Raw genomic sequence first — 16,407 nt, 5'->3', positions numbered from 1 at the left:
TCCAGAAGAAAGCTTGATTCTGTTGCTTTTGCACTGAATTTGAAGTCAGTCATTATTAAGTCTTGTTGCTGATTTAGATTTAAAATTTAACCCGTGAGTTTACATCGTCAACCTGCTACGCAGTCAGTTCCAAGCAGAAATGGCAGTTGTCACTGGCAGCATCAATTAATGCATAGATATCGGAACTTTGACAACCATCCTGTGAAGCGCATTGTGATGTTAAAGATGCTGAAGGAATGTGATTACAATGGCAATTTTTTGTTGCTGGATAAAGGAGATTTGTAGTTCTTTCAGACTGCTGGGATCTTGCATAGACTCATAAATAACCAGTAATCAATAAGAATTGTCATTGAGCTGAATAATTTGGATAGTCATATAGAAGAATGTAATACATATTTTTGATAATGTAAGCTCTTACTTTGGACTGTGCAGTCCAAGAAGGAAGCATTTTTATCCATGTATGCTTAATAGATTGACTAGAGGTTTGCAGAAGGAATTCCCTTTTCCTTGATCTACTGTTACAATTAAGTAGAGATACTCCCATCAGGTTCATGCACCTTCCCAATATTTTCAGACCTCGCTGTACCAGTACTATAAAGAAAATTGCTTTCTGTTCATTGAGATTAACAATAACACAATCTGTTCCTTTCTTGATCTAGAATGAGGAATGCTGACGTAATGTACCATGGATGATACTCACATTGAACAATGTTCACGTCGAAACAATCCACCATTACAATGGCAACAGAGACAGAAAATGCACGAGCACTACTTAAAACATTCAGCACCGCATCGGTCATCTCGAGCATAGGCCTAGGAATTTTCTGCTTCATATCAGATCAGTGTTTACAGTTTTCTTTAATACAGAACAGCTACTGGCTTAGGGCTCTTTTAGACAACGCAGTACATGGTGTCATTGGCCTGTGGTCTTGGGCCATTGTGATTGGATTGAGAAAGAAGAGTGATTTTTATGAAGTAATTCTAGCCGGGCTTCTATCTTCTATCATTGATGTTGATCACTTTCTTGCAGCTGGATCCATGTCCCTCAAGGTAAGAATACACACACCAGGCTCACATTTCTTCTATATCATATTTGAAAGTGTAATTTACTGCACACTTGCAGCAAATTGTTTACTGGGTGTTTAAGATTTTTAATCTAAAATTATATTTAAATATGACGATGCTCACTTGCTCTTTTTAATGAGTCACAGTCACACACAGAGTATGGTACTATGTTATACATGAATGTTCCTTTACTCTGTGACACTTGTTCTTAGTTCACAGCTTTTTAGGCCTTGAGATTTTTATAATACTTGTCAGTGACAGAATACTATCAAGAAATACTTGGGCAAGCAGTTTATTTGTTAAGGAACTGGCTCCTTCAGTCACCCAGTTGATTAAGCAAATAAGTAGCTGAACCATATAGTCTAGATATTATGGATTATTTTTATTCATTCTTGGGATGTGAGTGCCTCTGGCAAGGCCGGCATTTGTAGCCCACATCCCTAATTGACCTTGAGAAGGTAGTAGTGAGCTGCCCTTTTGAACCACTGTAGTGTAGGTGCACCCATAAAGCTGTTAGGAAGGGAGTTCCAGGATTTTAACCCTGCGACAGTGAAGGAACAGCGATATAGTTCCAAGCCAGGATGGTGAGTAACTTGGAGGGAAATTTGTAGGTGGTGGTGTTCCCAGGCCTCTGCTGCCGTGCATCTTGTGAATGGTACACGCTGCTGCTACTTTGCACTGGTGGTCGAGGAACTGAATGTTTAAAGTGATGGATAAAGTGCTGATCAAGTTTGCTGCTTTGTCTTGGATGTGTCAAACTTCTTGAGTGTTGTTGGAGCTGTACTCAAGGCAAGTGGAGAGTATTCCATCACACTCCTGACTAGTGCCTTGGTGGATAGGCTTTAGGGAATCAAGAGATGAGTTACTCTCCACAAAATTCCCAGCCTCAGACCTACTCTTGTAGCCACAATGCTTACCTGGCTGGTCCAGTTAAATTTCTGGCCAATGGCAATTCCTAGGATGTAGATGGTGGAGGATTCAGCGATGTTAATGTCATTGAATATCAAGCAGAGATAGTTAGGAGATGGTTATGGCCTAGCGCTTGTGTGATGCTAAGGTTACTTGGCAGTTATCAGCACAAGCCTGAGTGTTGTCCAGGCCTTGCTACATGCTAAAACAATATGTGTTTGCATTGGTGGAGATGCAAATGATACTGAAAACAGGACAATCATGAGCAAATGTCCCCACTTTCAACCTTACATAAGAGGGAAGGCCATTGATGAGGCAGCTGAAGATGGTTGGGCCTAGGACATTACCCTGAGGAACTCCTATAGCAATGTCCTGGGACTAGGATGATTGGCCTCCAACAACCATAAGCATCTTCCTTTATGCTAGGTATGAATCCAACCAATGGAGAATTTCTGCTCTACGCTAAGCTGCATAATTTCATTCATTGCTGTGGTTGATGTATTACAGCTGTCCTCAACACCCTTGAATTAGGGTGGCCAAAATTGGTTAAGGTCCCAACTTATTCCACTAGAATCATGCATTGATGTTGGGTGAGAAACAGGTCTGGGATTATCCCTCTGTGCCATATATGAAGAATAGCATCTATTGTTAGATGGTAGCTAATTATGCATATTCTAAAGATACTGAGGTTCTATTTTTAAAAACTAAATTAGCAACTAAGCCTTATCAAAGCACTTGAGAGCTGGGGAGGCAGCCTAGTGATGATAAAACTCAGGAAGGAAATGAACTAAATCAGTTAAAGGCTAAACAAATCTTCTGACTTATGAGAATGATGCTTCATGCTGGGAGAGTACCCAGAATTGAGATCTTATCGTGTATGACTGGCAGCAAATAGGCATTATTAACGCAACAAAATGTAAATATTTCAGCTAGGATGAGGACGGAGTCACAAGTTGTCACGCACTATGACTTAAAATGACCTCACAAACTACTGAAGTTTTTTTTAGTTAAATATTATGTAAGTTTGCTAGCCACATAAAACATTCTTACCGATGCCGTAAACAAGGTGTATTGTGAATTACAGAAGCATCCATATTTTTTAAGTGTACTGATCTGTACATTCTGATGTCAGACATACAAAATGTTTGATTATTTAATTTTGTAGTTCATGACATGCAAGGCCAATCATTTATTTTAGCACTTTCTGACTGAGATGACCTTTAGTATTTCATCTCTTTGCAGTTTTTGTATTCAGTCCATTCTCGGGCTGTAAGAGGCATTGGGTATTCTTTTATTTGTCATGAATTTTCCCTGTTCTCTGGCCCAACTTTGTTTTGTTAAGTCTTAAAAAGAGGCTTTCTTTCTTTAACTTTCTAATTTTAATGAAGAGTTGAAATGTTATCTTGTCTTTTCAGATGTTTGTTTGTCAAATTAGCATAATTTGTGGATTTTTCATTTTATGACTTTTAAAATAAAGTTCAAGCCAAAATAGAGGTTGCCTTCATTTATCGGGCCAACTTTCCCTTAATTCAAGGAGAGAGCTGTTTAGAATTGATAATCTCTGCAACCCAACAGATGGGTGTAGACAGCTTAGTTCTTAGATTTTAAAAAGAGATCTCCTCAGCTTTCCTTTGAATACTGAACTCTTGACAGTGCTCTGATTTGCACAGAAGTTACAGATTCTACACTCAAATCTCTGGAATGAGGTTTGAAATCATAACCCCTGAATAAAAGGTGAGAGTGCTTCTCCTGAGCCCCAGCTGACATTTAAACAAGGTGTATTAATTCCCTTTGAGTTGATTTGTAGTTTTTAGATATAATATTTCAGGATCTTGTGTATTTTTACTTCTCTCTACTTCATCCTTAAAATCTAACCAACTAATTCTGATCAAATTCCATGGGTCAGGCAGTTATATTTACAGATATGATAGGAACGTATAATAATATGCAGTAAACGATTTCATGGATTGAATTCAGCATGGGTTTCATTGAAACCTCTTTATAACACTGCTGCAACACTGCCATCTACCTGACAATGTGGAAAATTAAAATAAAAACAGGAAGTGCTGGAAATATTCAGCAGGCCTGACACTATTGTGGAGAGAGAAACAGAGTTAGCATTTCGAGTCGAATATGACTCTTCCCCAGAACCGAAGAAGCGTAGAAATGTGATGGGTTATATGCCATTGAAAGGTTGGGGTGGGTGGGGGAGAACGAAAGGAAGGTCTGAGATAGGGTAAGGGTGGGAGAATTTAAGTGACAAGACGTCATAGAACGAAAGGCAAAGGGAGTGGTAATGGTTTTAGTAAGGAGACAAAGCATTTGTCCAGGATGAGTGTAAATTCCAGAATAATGAACAGCTCTGTCCGAAAGCAAAAACAAAGACAACCAGATTCCAGCCAGCACATGGGCATAAAACAGAATCAAAATGGAGGACAGAGTTCATGGTCTGAAATTATTGACCTCAATGTTGAGTCCAGAATGCTGTAAAGTACCTACTTGGAAGATGAAGTGCTGTTCCCCGAGTTTGTGTTGAGCTTCATTGGAACACTGCAGCAGGCCGAGAACAGAAATGTTGTGCAAGGTGGTGAATTAAAATTGCAAGTAACCGGGGTCACGTTTGCAGACTGAGTGGAGATGTTTAGCAGAGTGGTTACCCAAAGTAGAAGATTGTGAGCAGTGAGCACTAAATTGAAAGAAGTACAAGTAATTTGCTGCTTCATCTGGAAAGAACGTTTGGAACCTTGGACACTGAGGAGAGAGAAGGGCAGGTTTTACACCTGCGATTGCATGGGAAGGTGCTGCTGGAAGGGAACAAGGTGTTGGGATGTTTGAGGAGTGGTGGACCAGGGTGTCAAGCAGGGAGTGGCCCTTCAGTATGCTGACAAGTGAGGGGAAGATGTGTTTGGTGGTGACATGATGCTGGAGTTGACAGAAATGGCAGAGGTTGATCCTTTGAATGTAAAGAGTGATAGGGTGGAAAATGAAGACAAGGGGAACCCTATCACAGTTTTGGGAGGGAGGGGAAGAAGTGAGGGAAATGGACCAAACATGGTTAAGGGCTCTGTCAGCCACAGTGGGGGGATTCCTCATTTGAGGTAAAAGAAAGACATATCAGAAGCTACCCTCTGAAGTACGGGCATTGCCAAATTCTAAACTGGTTGTTGCATTGTCTCTTCCTCTTCCACTCTTGCTTCTGCATTACTGGCTGGCTAGGTTGCGGTTCTAGCATATCTGAAATGAGAAAGGCACAAGGATAGGGATGTGGTGAGGGGAGTGCTGGAAATCAAGTGGTGCATGTTGAGACATACCTAGACCACCTACAGCTTGTAAATCAAAAGAGGTTATGGGATGCTGGGGAAGTTAGGTGTGCCATTTTTCAGTATTTGTTCTGTGCGCACACTCTTCCCCAGCCACTTCTAGCACCTGCTCCAGTCAAAATACACCTCATAAAAGTGACCATGACATTGTGGGTGTGTCATAAAGCAACTGGTCAATTTTAGGATAGGAAGCCTGCTGTCTTTACCCAGTGTGACCTAGATGTAACTGCCAACTAGGGATGGACAATAAAAACCAGCCTTAGCAACGGAGCCGACATCCTGAGAACAAATTAATAAAAGTGATTAAGATAAAAGCAAAATACTGTGGATGCTGGAAATCTGAAACAAAAACAAAAATAGCTGGGAAAACTCAGACCTTTTGAATAAAAATGATTTATTGCACTGAATTTGGATCGTGCTGCCTGAACTTATGTAGTGTGCCTAATTTTCAAGATGCGTCAATATCATTCTGTTAATAGCTTATCTCCAAATAAAATTGAAAAATTTCAATAGTTTTAATGAAGCAAATATTATACTATCCTTTTTAAAAAGGAGATCTTAGGCAAGATTTAATGTCCCTCCAGGAAGCGAGTTCTGAGGCAGGTGGGAACTGTTTGATCGGGCGGGAGACTGGGGAGGGGGGGTGTGGGGATCTCGCCGCCTCGCCTTGATTAAGTCCAGAGCGGGAAGGCTTGCAGTTTGCCTTCCAGCCCAGACGCATATTGACATCCTTAAATGGGCAATTAATTCCTCACCTCGCAGCTTCTCGTATTTAACCAATGGCTGGTGGGGGACTTGCTATCTCGCTATGTGGGGAGACTGGTGAGCAAACCCTTTTGGAAGTGCTTGCGACCTTCTTAGTGGAGAGCCCATCGTTCTCAGGCATTCAGTGCGTGATCAAGGGACCAGCATCAGGATGGGGCCCGCGGGGGAAGCCTGCTGAGAGCCAAAACCCCCCCTGCCCTTTCCTCCAACGGCCCCCCCTCCCCCCCGTGCCAGTGATCCCCACCCCATCGCCCCCATTCCACCCTCACTTACCTTCTCCAGGGGTCTAACGATAATCCCTGATGAAGTCCCAAGTGCATTACTGGCAGCAGTCACCGCACCTCGTAGTGCTGCTGGTAATTGAGAGCTGCCGACCTTTGATTGGCTGGCAGCTGTTGGGGCAGGGTTTCCTGTTGGCCCCTGAGTGCCTGAGAACGAGTGCCAAGAAGGTCGCAAGCACTTCCAACAGGGTTTGCTCATCAGCCTCCCCACATAGTGAGGTAGTGAGTCCCCCCACCAGCCGTTGGTTAAATACGAGAAACTGCGAGGTGAGGCATTGATTGCCCACTTAAGGGTGTCAATTGGCGTCTGGGCTGGAAGGCAAACTGCAAGTCTTCCCGCTCTGGACTTAATCAAGGCGAGGCGGCGAGATCCCCACCACCCCCTCCCATCCTCCCACCTGATCAAACGGTTCCCACCCGCCTCAAAACTCAATTGCTGCACTACCTCCAGGAAGCAAGTGTCCCTCGTGGAGCTGGGAGCCCCAGAGGTAAGTTTCCAGCTTACTTGTGCTCTACAGCTAGGTGTGCCCTTAGCCAGCTGATCAAGTACAGCGACAACACTGGCAACTACGCAACAATGTGGTTGGAGTCATACCTAGCAAGACGGAAGATGATTGTGGTTGTTGGAGGTCAATCATCTCAGTTCCAGGACATCACTGCAGGAGTTGCTGAAGATAGTGTTCAAGTCCAACCATCTTCAGCTGCCTCATCAATGGCCTTCTTTCCATCATAAGGTCAGAAGTGGGGATGTTCACTGATGATTGCACAATGTTCAGCACAATTCGCGATTCCAGACACTGAAGCAGCCCATGTCCAAATGCAGCAAGACCCGGACAATATCCAGGCTTGGGTTGACAAGTGGCAAGTAACATTCGCACCACATAAGTGCCATGCAATGACCATCTCCAACAGGAGAGAACCTAACCCTCGCCCCTTGACATTCAATGTCATTACCATCGCTGAATCCCCCACTATCAACATCCTGGGGGGTTATTATTGACCAGAAACTGAACTGGACTAGCCATAGTTCATACTTTGGCTACAAGAGCAGGTCAGAGGCTAGGAATCTTGTGGGGAGTAACTCACCTCCTGACTCCCCAAAGTATGTCCACCACCTACAAGGCACAAATCAGGAGTGTGACGGAATACTCCCCACTTGCCTGGTTGAGTGCAACTCCATCAACACTCAACATACAAATTAGGAACAGGAGTAGGCCACTTGGCCCCTCGAGCCTGCTGTGTCATTCAATAAGATGATGGTTGATCTGAATGTAACCTCAACGCCACATTCCTGCCTACTCCCGATAACCTTTCACCCCCTTATTAATCAAGAATCTATCTGGCTCTGCCTTAAAAATATTATAAGACTCTGCTTCCATTGTCTTTTGTGGAAGAGAATTCCAAAGAGCCTCAATCCTCTGAGACAGAAAATTTCTTCACATCTCTGCCTTAAATGAGCCACCCCTTATTTTTAAACAGTTCTAGATTCTCCCACAAGAGGAAACGTCCTCTCCACATCTACCCTGTCAAGACCCCTCAGGATCTTAAAGGTTTCAATTAAGTCACCTCTTTTCTGAATTCCAATGGATACAAGCCTAACTTGTCCAGCCTTTCCTCATAAAACAACCCGCCCATTCCTGTTATTAGTCTAGTAAACTTTCTCTGAACTGCCTCCAACGCATTTACATCTTTCTTTAAATAAGGAGACCAGTATGGTGCACAATATTCCAGATGTGGTCTCACCAATATCCTGTACAACTGAGGCATAACCTCCCTACTTTTGTAATCAATTCCCCTCACAATAAATGATAACGTTCTATTATCTTTCCTAATTACCTGCTGTACCTGCATACTAACCTTTTGTGATTCATGCACTAGGACACCCAGATCCCACTGAATCTCAGAGCTCTGCAATCTCTGACCATTTAGATAATAAGCTTTTTTATTCTTCCTGCCAAAATGAACGATTGTATTTTCCCACATTTTACTCCATTTGCCAGATCTTTGCCCATCACTTAACCTATCTTTGTCACTTTGTGGTCTCCTTACGTCCACTTCACAATTTACTTCCCTACCTATCTTTGTGTCAACAAATTTAGCCACCATTCCTTCGGTCCTTTCATCCAAGTCATTTATGTAAACTCTAAAAAGTTGAAGCCCCGGCACTGATCCCTGTGGCACACCACTTGTCCGGAAAAGGACCAACTCATGCCAAGTCAAGAAGCTTGACAGCATCCAGGACAAGCAACCTGCTTGATTGGCAACCATCCATGAACATTCACTCCCTCCACCACCAATGCACAGTGGCAGGAGTGTGTACCATCTACAAGATGCACTGCAGGAACCCAGCAAGGATCCTTAGGCAGCACCATCCAAACCCACGACCGCTACCATCTAGAAGGACAAGGGCTGCAGATATATGGGAATACCAGCACCTGGAAGTTCCCCTCCAAGCCAATCACCATCCTGACTTGGAAATATATCGCCGTTCCTTCATTGTTGCTGGGTCAAAATCCTGGAATTCCCTCCTTATTAGCACTGGGTGTACCTACACCTCATGGACTGCAGTGGTTCAAGAAGGCAGCTCGCCACCACCCTTTCAAAGGCAATCAGGGATGGACAATAAATGCTGGCCTAGCCAGCGATGCCCACATCACATGAATGAGTAATGTTTTTAAAAATTAGGAACTTAATTCATCCTGGGTTCCTGGAGAGCAGGTTGGCGTGTGTGCCACCCGTTTTGGTGGTGGATGTTGGGCCTCCCACTGCACTCATTAAATTCCACCCCTTGTGTGAGAATGAGGAAAGAAGTATTGTTATGATGGCCCAAGCTGAGCTTTTGTGGTCCATAAACTTCAGAAAGTGCGTTAAGGGGAAGGGAAGGAGCATGGCAGTACAGAGAGGAGGAATAGAGTAAGACCAATTCCTTTTTTCAATCTAACAAAACTGAAAGCAAACAAAACATCTGCGTGAAACAGTTAGGAATACAGGCGATGAAGTAGTACAAAGACAGAAAATGCTGGAAAAGCTTAGCAGGTCTGACGGCATCTGTGGAGAGTGAAAAACAAAGTAAACGTTTCTAGTCTGTATGATCCTCCTTCAGAGCATCTGCAGTATTTTGTTTTTATGATGAAGTAGTACACTTGGGGAAGGTAGATATAGATTAGGGGTGAGTGAGGTCTTTGTCCATTTGCCATCTTCCCTTTGGAAGATTGAGTTGGAATTGGTTGATGAGTGGATGGACAGTTAAGGTGGATGGAGTGCATAGTTCAAAAGGGAAATGGTACGGTAATGATGAGAAGGAATGGTTAGTTAGTAAATCTTCTCTAAAGGAGAAGAATTTAATTGTACCAACAAGATTGCATTTTCCTTGATGAAATATTTTGAAGCTTTTGTAAATATGAATTGATACTTTCATCTGCACTGGTAGATGTCTTGGAAATTGAAGCCAGTGTTGTTGTTGAGTTATAACTAAGTTTTTCTACACAATGAGGAATTGCAAAGAACATTAGGCAATGTAACTTTTCTAAAAGTTTCTGATGGTAGACCCTGGCAAGCTGCTTAAAAATTATACACACTTTTTTTTTTAATAAAATTTTAACAGTCATCATTTGGAAATAGCATTCTGTAGTAATAGCTCTTTTCTCTCTTTTAGGCTGCGTTGCATCTCCCACAAAGGCCTGCACTGCACTGTTCCACAGTGATACCTGTAGTGGCTTTTTCAATGAAACTTGCTATGTGGATATTTAGACTTAAAGATTCTTGGTGTTTTCTGCCATGGATGGTGACCATTTCTTGGGTTTCTCATCATGTCCGTGATGGTGTCCGACATGGACTTTGGTTCTGTCCCTTTGGAAATACAGCTCCTGTGCCATATTGGACCTACATAGCGATTACAGCCTCATTCCCTCACCTTTGCTCAGTTCTTATGTATGTGACTGGTACTAGAGAAACAATGTCCATGTCCCATGGAATTGCAATTGATGTATAACACTGTATATGTACTGTATGTTGTGATTTTCTGTCTAAGGTGAAGCTCACCACACTGAACTGGACGTATTTGCATATACCAACTATTGACATTACTTTTTGTGAAACTGCTTGTGTATCAGCAATATGCTGTATATAACATTTTAAAGCATAGCCTCATTCTCTGATAAACAAAGCTGCTGTGTATAACATGTATTTGTTTTTCAGGGAACAGTTAGAGTATTTTAAATTTCTATTTCCCCACAGTTCCTGTTGTAGACATGATCAATGGTTCACATAAAACTATGTAATCTTTTCAGTTGATTGAAGTGTAAATGTATTGTGATTGAAGGCTAGAGTGAGGTAAAATTTTATTATTTGTAATTAAAGACATTCACAATTTGGTTGTGTTGGTGTTGAAGTGTGTTTGTTGAAAATAGATGCAAATTTGTGATAGCATTGAACCATCTATGTCCTATATAGGAAAAGCAGTGATGTAGTAATTTATGATTAACAATTGATATTCTGTAAACAGAGTGAGCATCTTTGTTTATAGTTATTGGAACTTGTTATAATTTCAAATTAAAATTAACTTGGTGTTTTCAGATACATCCCCTTTTTCTAATTGTATTTTAACGACTGAAGCTGCTATGAGACCACTTTGACACTTCAAAAATGCACATTGCTTGTCATGTTAATACTTCTGAAATTCCATCTACATTCTCATTCTTTATACAATAAATCAGGCAAAAACACAACTTTGTTTAATGTAAGATGTGTACTTATTAGCCATGCTCAAAGGAATTTTTCAGTTGCTTTTATGTAGCAACTATACTTTTTAATTCAAATTGAAAGATCAGTAACAATTTTAGAAACTTGGGGAGGTAGGTTCAATTTAAACATTCAAGAGGGAATGGGATTGTTATCTGAAAAAGAAAAATGTGCAGGGCTATGGGGAGAAGGCAGGGAGTGGTTCTAGGTGAATTGCTCCTTCAAAGAACCAGCACAGACGTGGTAAGCTGAACGACGTTCTTCTGTGCTGTAACAATTCTATGATTGTATTCTATTGGGGCGAGGTGGGGTGGGGGGGAGATCTTCTGGCCCTGCCCACCATCTGGTCCCGCTACAAGCCGAGGACCGCAGAACCTGTGGTGGATCCCGCCACAACAGGCCCTGGAAAATACCGACCTATGATTCTATGATTTTGCCACGTTAATGTAGGTAGCCCAGTGATTATAGTGCTGGGCTAGTAACACCAAGGTTTGCACATCACACCCTATCCATGGCATGTTGTGAAATTGAAGTGAATTCATAAATCTGGTAAATTATGAGCTATCAGGAAATTGTCATGAAAGCTGTCGATTTTCTATATTTGTTCTCAGGATGTGGATGTTGTTAGCATGGTTGGCATTTATTGTCCATCCTGAGTTGCCCTTGAGATGGCAGTGAGTCTTTTAGATGCTCCCCCAATGGTGTTCAGTAGGAGTTTTTTTTTTATTGATTAACAGGATGGAGGCTTCGCTGGCTGGGCCAGCATTTATTGCCCATCCCTAGTTGCCCATGAGAAGGTGGTGGTGAGCTGCCTTCTTGAACTGCTGCAGTTCATGTGGTGTAGGTACATTCACAGTGCTGTTAGGAAGGGAGTTCCAGGATTTTGGCCCAGCAACAGCAATATATTTCCAAGTCAGGATGGTGAGTGACTTGGAGGGGAACTTCTGGGTAGTGATGTTCCCATTTATCCACTGCCCTTGTCCTTCTAGATGCTAGTGGTCGTGGGTTTGGAAGATGCTGCCTAAGGAGCCTTGGTGAATTCCTGCAGTGCATCTTGTAGATGTTACACACTGCTGTTACTGTGCATCAGGGTGAAGGGTGTGGATGTGGTGCCAATCAAGTGGGCTGCTTTGTCCTGGACGGTGTCAAGCTTCTTGAGTGTTGTGGGAGCTCCAGCAAGTGGAGAGTATTCCACCACACTCCTGACTTGTGTCCTGTAGATGGTGGACAGGCTTTGGGGAGTCAGGAGGTGAGTTACTGGTCGCAGGATTCCTAGCCTCTGACCTGCTCTTGTAGCCACAGTATTTATATGGCTAGTCCAGTTCAGTTTTAGCTCAGTAATGAGACACAGCCACAGTAAAGGAATGGTGATTATATGCCTGTCACAATGGTTTGTCACTTGGAGGTGATAGTATTCCCATGCCTCTGCTGTCATTGTCTTTCTGCCTGGTGGAAGTCATAGATTTTGAAGGAGTTGCTGAAGAAACCTTGGCTGCAGCGCATCCTGCAGGTATTATGTACAGCAGCCCAGGTACACTGAAGGGTGGATGGGCTGTCGATGAGGTGAACTGCTTTGTCCTGAATAGTATCGAGCTGCTTAAGCGTTATTGAAACTGCACTCATCCAGCAGAGAGTATTCCATCAGTTGTGCCTTGCAGGTGATAGAGATGCTTTGGAGATGCAGGAAGTGAACCAATCACCATGGAATACTCAGTTTCTGAATTCCTCTCATAGCCATGGCAATTAGATGGTTGTCCCAGTTCAGTTTCTGGTAAGACCAACAAATGTGATGGGATGGTGACCATGCCCTCCTTTTAAATGTAGATGGTGTCGAGGTGATGCTGTATGTTGTCATGCACTGCCCATCACCTGAAGTATTGTGAACACTACTGAACACTCTGCAATCATCAGAGAACAGTCCCTCTCTTGCCCTTATTTTTATTCTTTCACATTGTGGGCATCAATGGCTAGGCCAGCATTTATTGTCCATCCCTAATTGCCCTTGAGAAGGTAGTGGTGAGCCACTTTCTTGAACTGTTGCAGTCCATGTGCTGCAGGTACACCCAAGTGCTGTTAGGAAAGGAGTTCCAGGATTTTGACCCAGAGACAGTGAAGGAATGGTGATATAGTTCCACGTGAGGATGCTGTGGTATTGGAGGGGAACATGGAAGGCGGTGGTATTCCCATGCATCTGCTGCCCTCGTTTGAGGTGGTAGAAATTGTGGGTTTGAAAGGTGCTGTCGAAGGAACCTTGGTGAGTTGCTGCAGTGCATCTTGTAGAAAGTGCACACTGCTGTCACTGTGCATTGGTGGTGGAGAGAATGAATGTTGATGGTAATGGATGAGGTGCCAATCAAGTGGGCTGCCTTGTCCTTGACAATGTCAAGCTTCTTGAGTGTCGTTGGATCTGCACTGATCCAGGCAAGTGGAGAGTATTCCATCACACTCCTGACTTGTGCCTTTGGGGAGTCAGGAGGTGAGTTACTCACTGGAGGATTCCTAGCCTCTGACCTGCTCTTGTAGCCGCAGTATTTATATGGCTAGTCCGGTTCAGTTTCTGGTCAGTGGTAACCCCCAGAATGTTGATAGTGGATGATTCAGTGATAGTAATGCCATTGAATGTCAAGGGACGATGGTTGGATTCTCTCTTGTTGGAGATGGTCATTGCCTGGCACTAGTGTAGCTCAAATATTCCTCGACACTTATGAGCCCTTATGATGGAGAGAAGGTCATTGATGAAGCAGCTGGTGTGAGATAAGCCAGGGTTGCTGCCGTAAGGTACTCCTGGAGCAATGTCCTGGAACTGAAACGATTGGCTTTGTCATGATCAGAAGACATGAAGGGAAAAATATATATATATATGTATTATATATACACATCACCCTGGCTACTTAATAACATTATTTTTCTTTTAAAATGGACAAATGGCTGGACTGATAAAATGGCCGCCGCTGACCACATGATTGTAGCTCTGGAAGTTTCTGAGCAGGTTAAAAGTAGACAAAGGCTAACACTTCAAATCCCTGGAATGTAACACTCCTTGCATTGTATAAACATTCTAGCCGAGACAACACAAAGGATAGTAGATGAGACGTCTGCGCCAGCAGCTATGGACAAAGGCAGAGCTATTTGTGACTCTCATCTCCAATGTTTTGCTAATGGTTCAACAGTTACCTGCTCAAAACACAATGGGCAGAATTTTGCCCTTGACGGGCGGGTGGGCAGGCCCAACCAACTCGGCGGCGGGTGGGCAGCCGATTGCTGCTGCCGAAATGGGACACGCCGCTATTTTCCGTAGGCAGGCCAATTAAGGCCCACCCAGTGGGTTAGCGACTCCCGTGGAGCACGGGAAAATAGCCGTGGAGGCGGGCATGCTCAGACCGCCGGTTCCAATGGGGAACCAGCAGTCTGTATAAAGAGTGGCCAGGCAGACTGCTTGAGACAGTGCACCATGGCCACTCGGGGAGAGAGAGAGGCAACTGTCACAGGACAGGAGCATGAGCAGGAGGAGAGGGGGCAGGCTGCAGGAGAGGCCAGCAGGGGGCCAGTGTGCCCCTCGCTTCTCCGATGCATGCCTTGCTGTCCTCCTCCAAGAGGTGTCCAGCCGTCGGGATATATTGTATCCGGATGATGGGAGGAGGAGGGCCCCCCATGTCACCAGGCAGGCATGGGAGGAGGTTGGTGACGCTGTAAGCGCCCATGATGATGTGCGGCGCACAGGCACCCAGTGCCGCAAGAGATTCAATGATTTGCTGCACTCTGGAAGGGTGAGTACCATGTCGGCCTTGGCCATTTGACCCAGCAGGTAGCCTTAGCCTTTGAGCCCCCCCCCCCTCAACCCCTCACGTCTTGCTGTTGTTACTGCATTGGGCATTTGGCGCACGGTTGGTAGGCAAACAGATAGTGACCATGCTTACATCAGCCTTAGTGGTTGAGGAGAAGATGGGTTCTCCCCGCAGCATATGTTGGTGTTTGTTGCATTTGAGTAGTCTGGGGGCAATCTGCAGGGGAGGCAGCTAGACACATACTCAGAACTCCAACACATGTCTTATTGATGGTGATGAGATGGCGGAAGGGGAGCCTCAAGGTGTCGTGGCCAAGAGCCATCTGCTGGCCTCGGCGCCACACCTTATTGCGCCTCCTTGCCATGGGCGATAAGACCCGTGTGTTATTCAAAGTGATGGATGCCGAATGTGTCCAAGGTGGCCATTGGGGGAGGGGGTTGGGACCAGCCGTACTATCTTCTGGGGACTGATCACCAGTCGTGTGGACAGGAGCTGCTGGAGGCCTCAGATGGGCCACTGTGGTTGAGGTGCGGCGTGCGTGGGCAGAGTACATGAGCGATCGGCCCAAATAAATCCTCTTCTCTGTTCTGCAGGCAAAAACTGAACACAATCAGCGGGAGCACCAGAGGACTGGAAGTGGGCACGCCCTGCTCCAGCACCTCACGAACTTTGAGGAGCAGGCCATGGAGCTGGGAAGGAGGCAGGAGGCCAGGGTGGCAGGTGGCGGCGAGGCTGGTGTCTGGCAGACAGATATTTGAGGTCCACAGTCCCATCCACTCTGTCTGCCCATCATCCAAACCATTGATGGTTACTGCAATCGTTAATGCTGCAACACTGCTCATTCACAGACTGAGACACTCTGACGTGTGGGTCATACACAAAGGTCCCTCGTCCCCTTGAGGAATCGCGTCTCCACCACCTTCCAAAGTCACCTTATCCCATTTGTGACCACTATTCCCATGGCCTAACATGCCATGGCATCGCTGCTGCACATCCAAAGACTTATTGCATCCTAGGGGGGTTGGAACTCCACCACCCTTTCAGTCAGTGCTCCCCACATTACTCTGTCCAAAAGGTCCTCAGCACCTCAGCTGTGAACCTCATGGCACTCAACTTAAATAAATGCCACTATGTTACTCATCCCTGCGCCAAGGGGAAATGTTGCCTTCTGCCCACCTGGTCTATGCCCCTCCTAACGGTATGAAGGTCAACAATGTGACCTGTCAATCTCCTGTGATCCAAGGCAAATGTTGCTACTGTTTGCGATGTTTCCTCAGCCCCGCAACTATCCAGGCCAGCATGCATCCAGATCAGGTACCTCTGTACTCTCCCCACTCCAATGGTACATAACATGCCATGTGGCATTCCTGAGGCCATCTGATCAGCCTGTCTGTATGTACATATAATGTTTGAGCCTCCTCTTGACTCTTTTTGACCCGACCAATGTTCATCTCCTTAGGGTCTTGAAGGGTGAGCGACTTATGAGGCTGGGGGGGGAAAGGGATGAAAGGTTTAACTGACTGTACACTAACTGATGGACTG

At 44.5% G+C, this 16,407-nt stretch overlaps 1 protein-coding gene across 1 annotated transcript; it reads left to right on the top strand.

Annotated features, from left to right (window-relative positions):
* Positions 1–663: 663 nt before the first annotated feature.
* Positions 664–10,920, top strand: tmem267 (transmembrane protein 267). The gene is made up of 2 exons (XM_078551642.1): positions 664–1,050; positions 9,996–10,920. Exons 1-2 carry the CDS (start codon positions 709–711, stop codon positions 10,329–10,331), a joined length of 678 nt encoding a protein of 225 aa, XP_078407768.1. The 5' UTR covers positions 664–708; the 3' UTR covers positions 10,332–10,920.
* Positions 10,921–16,407: the final 5,487 nt, after the last annotated feature.

Source organism: Cetorhinus maximus, chromosome 1, assembly GCF_964194155.1.
Source record: "Cetorhinus maximus chromosome 1, sCetMax3.hap1.1, whole genome shotgun sequence".
Lineage (NCBI taxonomy): Eukaryota > Metazoa > Chordata > Chondrichthyes > Lamniformes > Cetorhinidae > Cetorhinus > Cetorhinus maximus.
Note: the sequence above shows the minus strand (reverse complement) of the source record. Positions and strands in the feature narration are given on the sequence as shown.

Coding starts and splice junctions, on each gene's coding strand:
- tmem267 (XM_078551642.1), top strand. CDS start 709: ATGTTCACGTCGAAACAATCCACCATTACAATGGCAACAGAGACAGAA. Junction 1,051..9,995: donor CTGGATCCATGTCCCTCAAG/GTAAGAATACAC, acceptor TCTCTCTTTTAG/GCTGCGTTGCATCTCCCACA.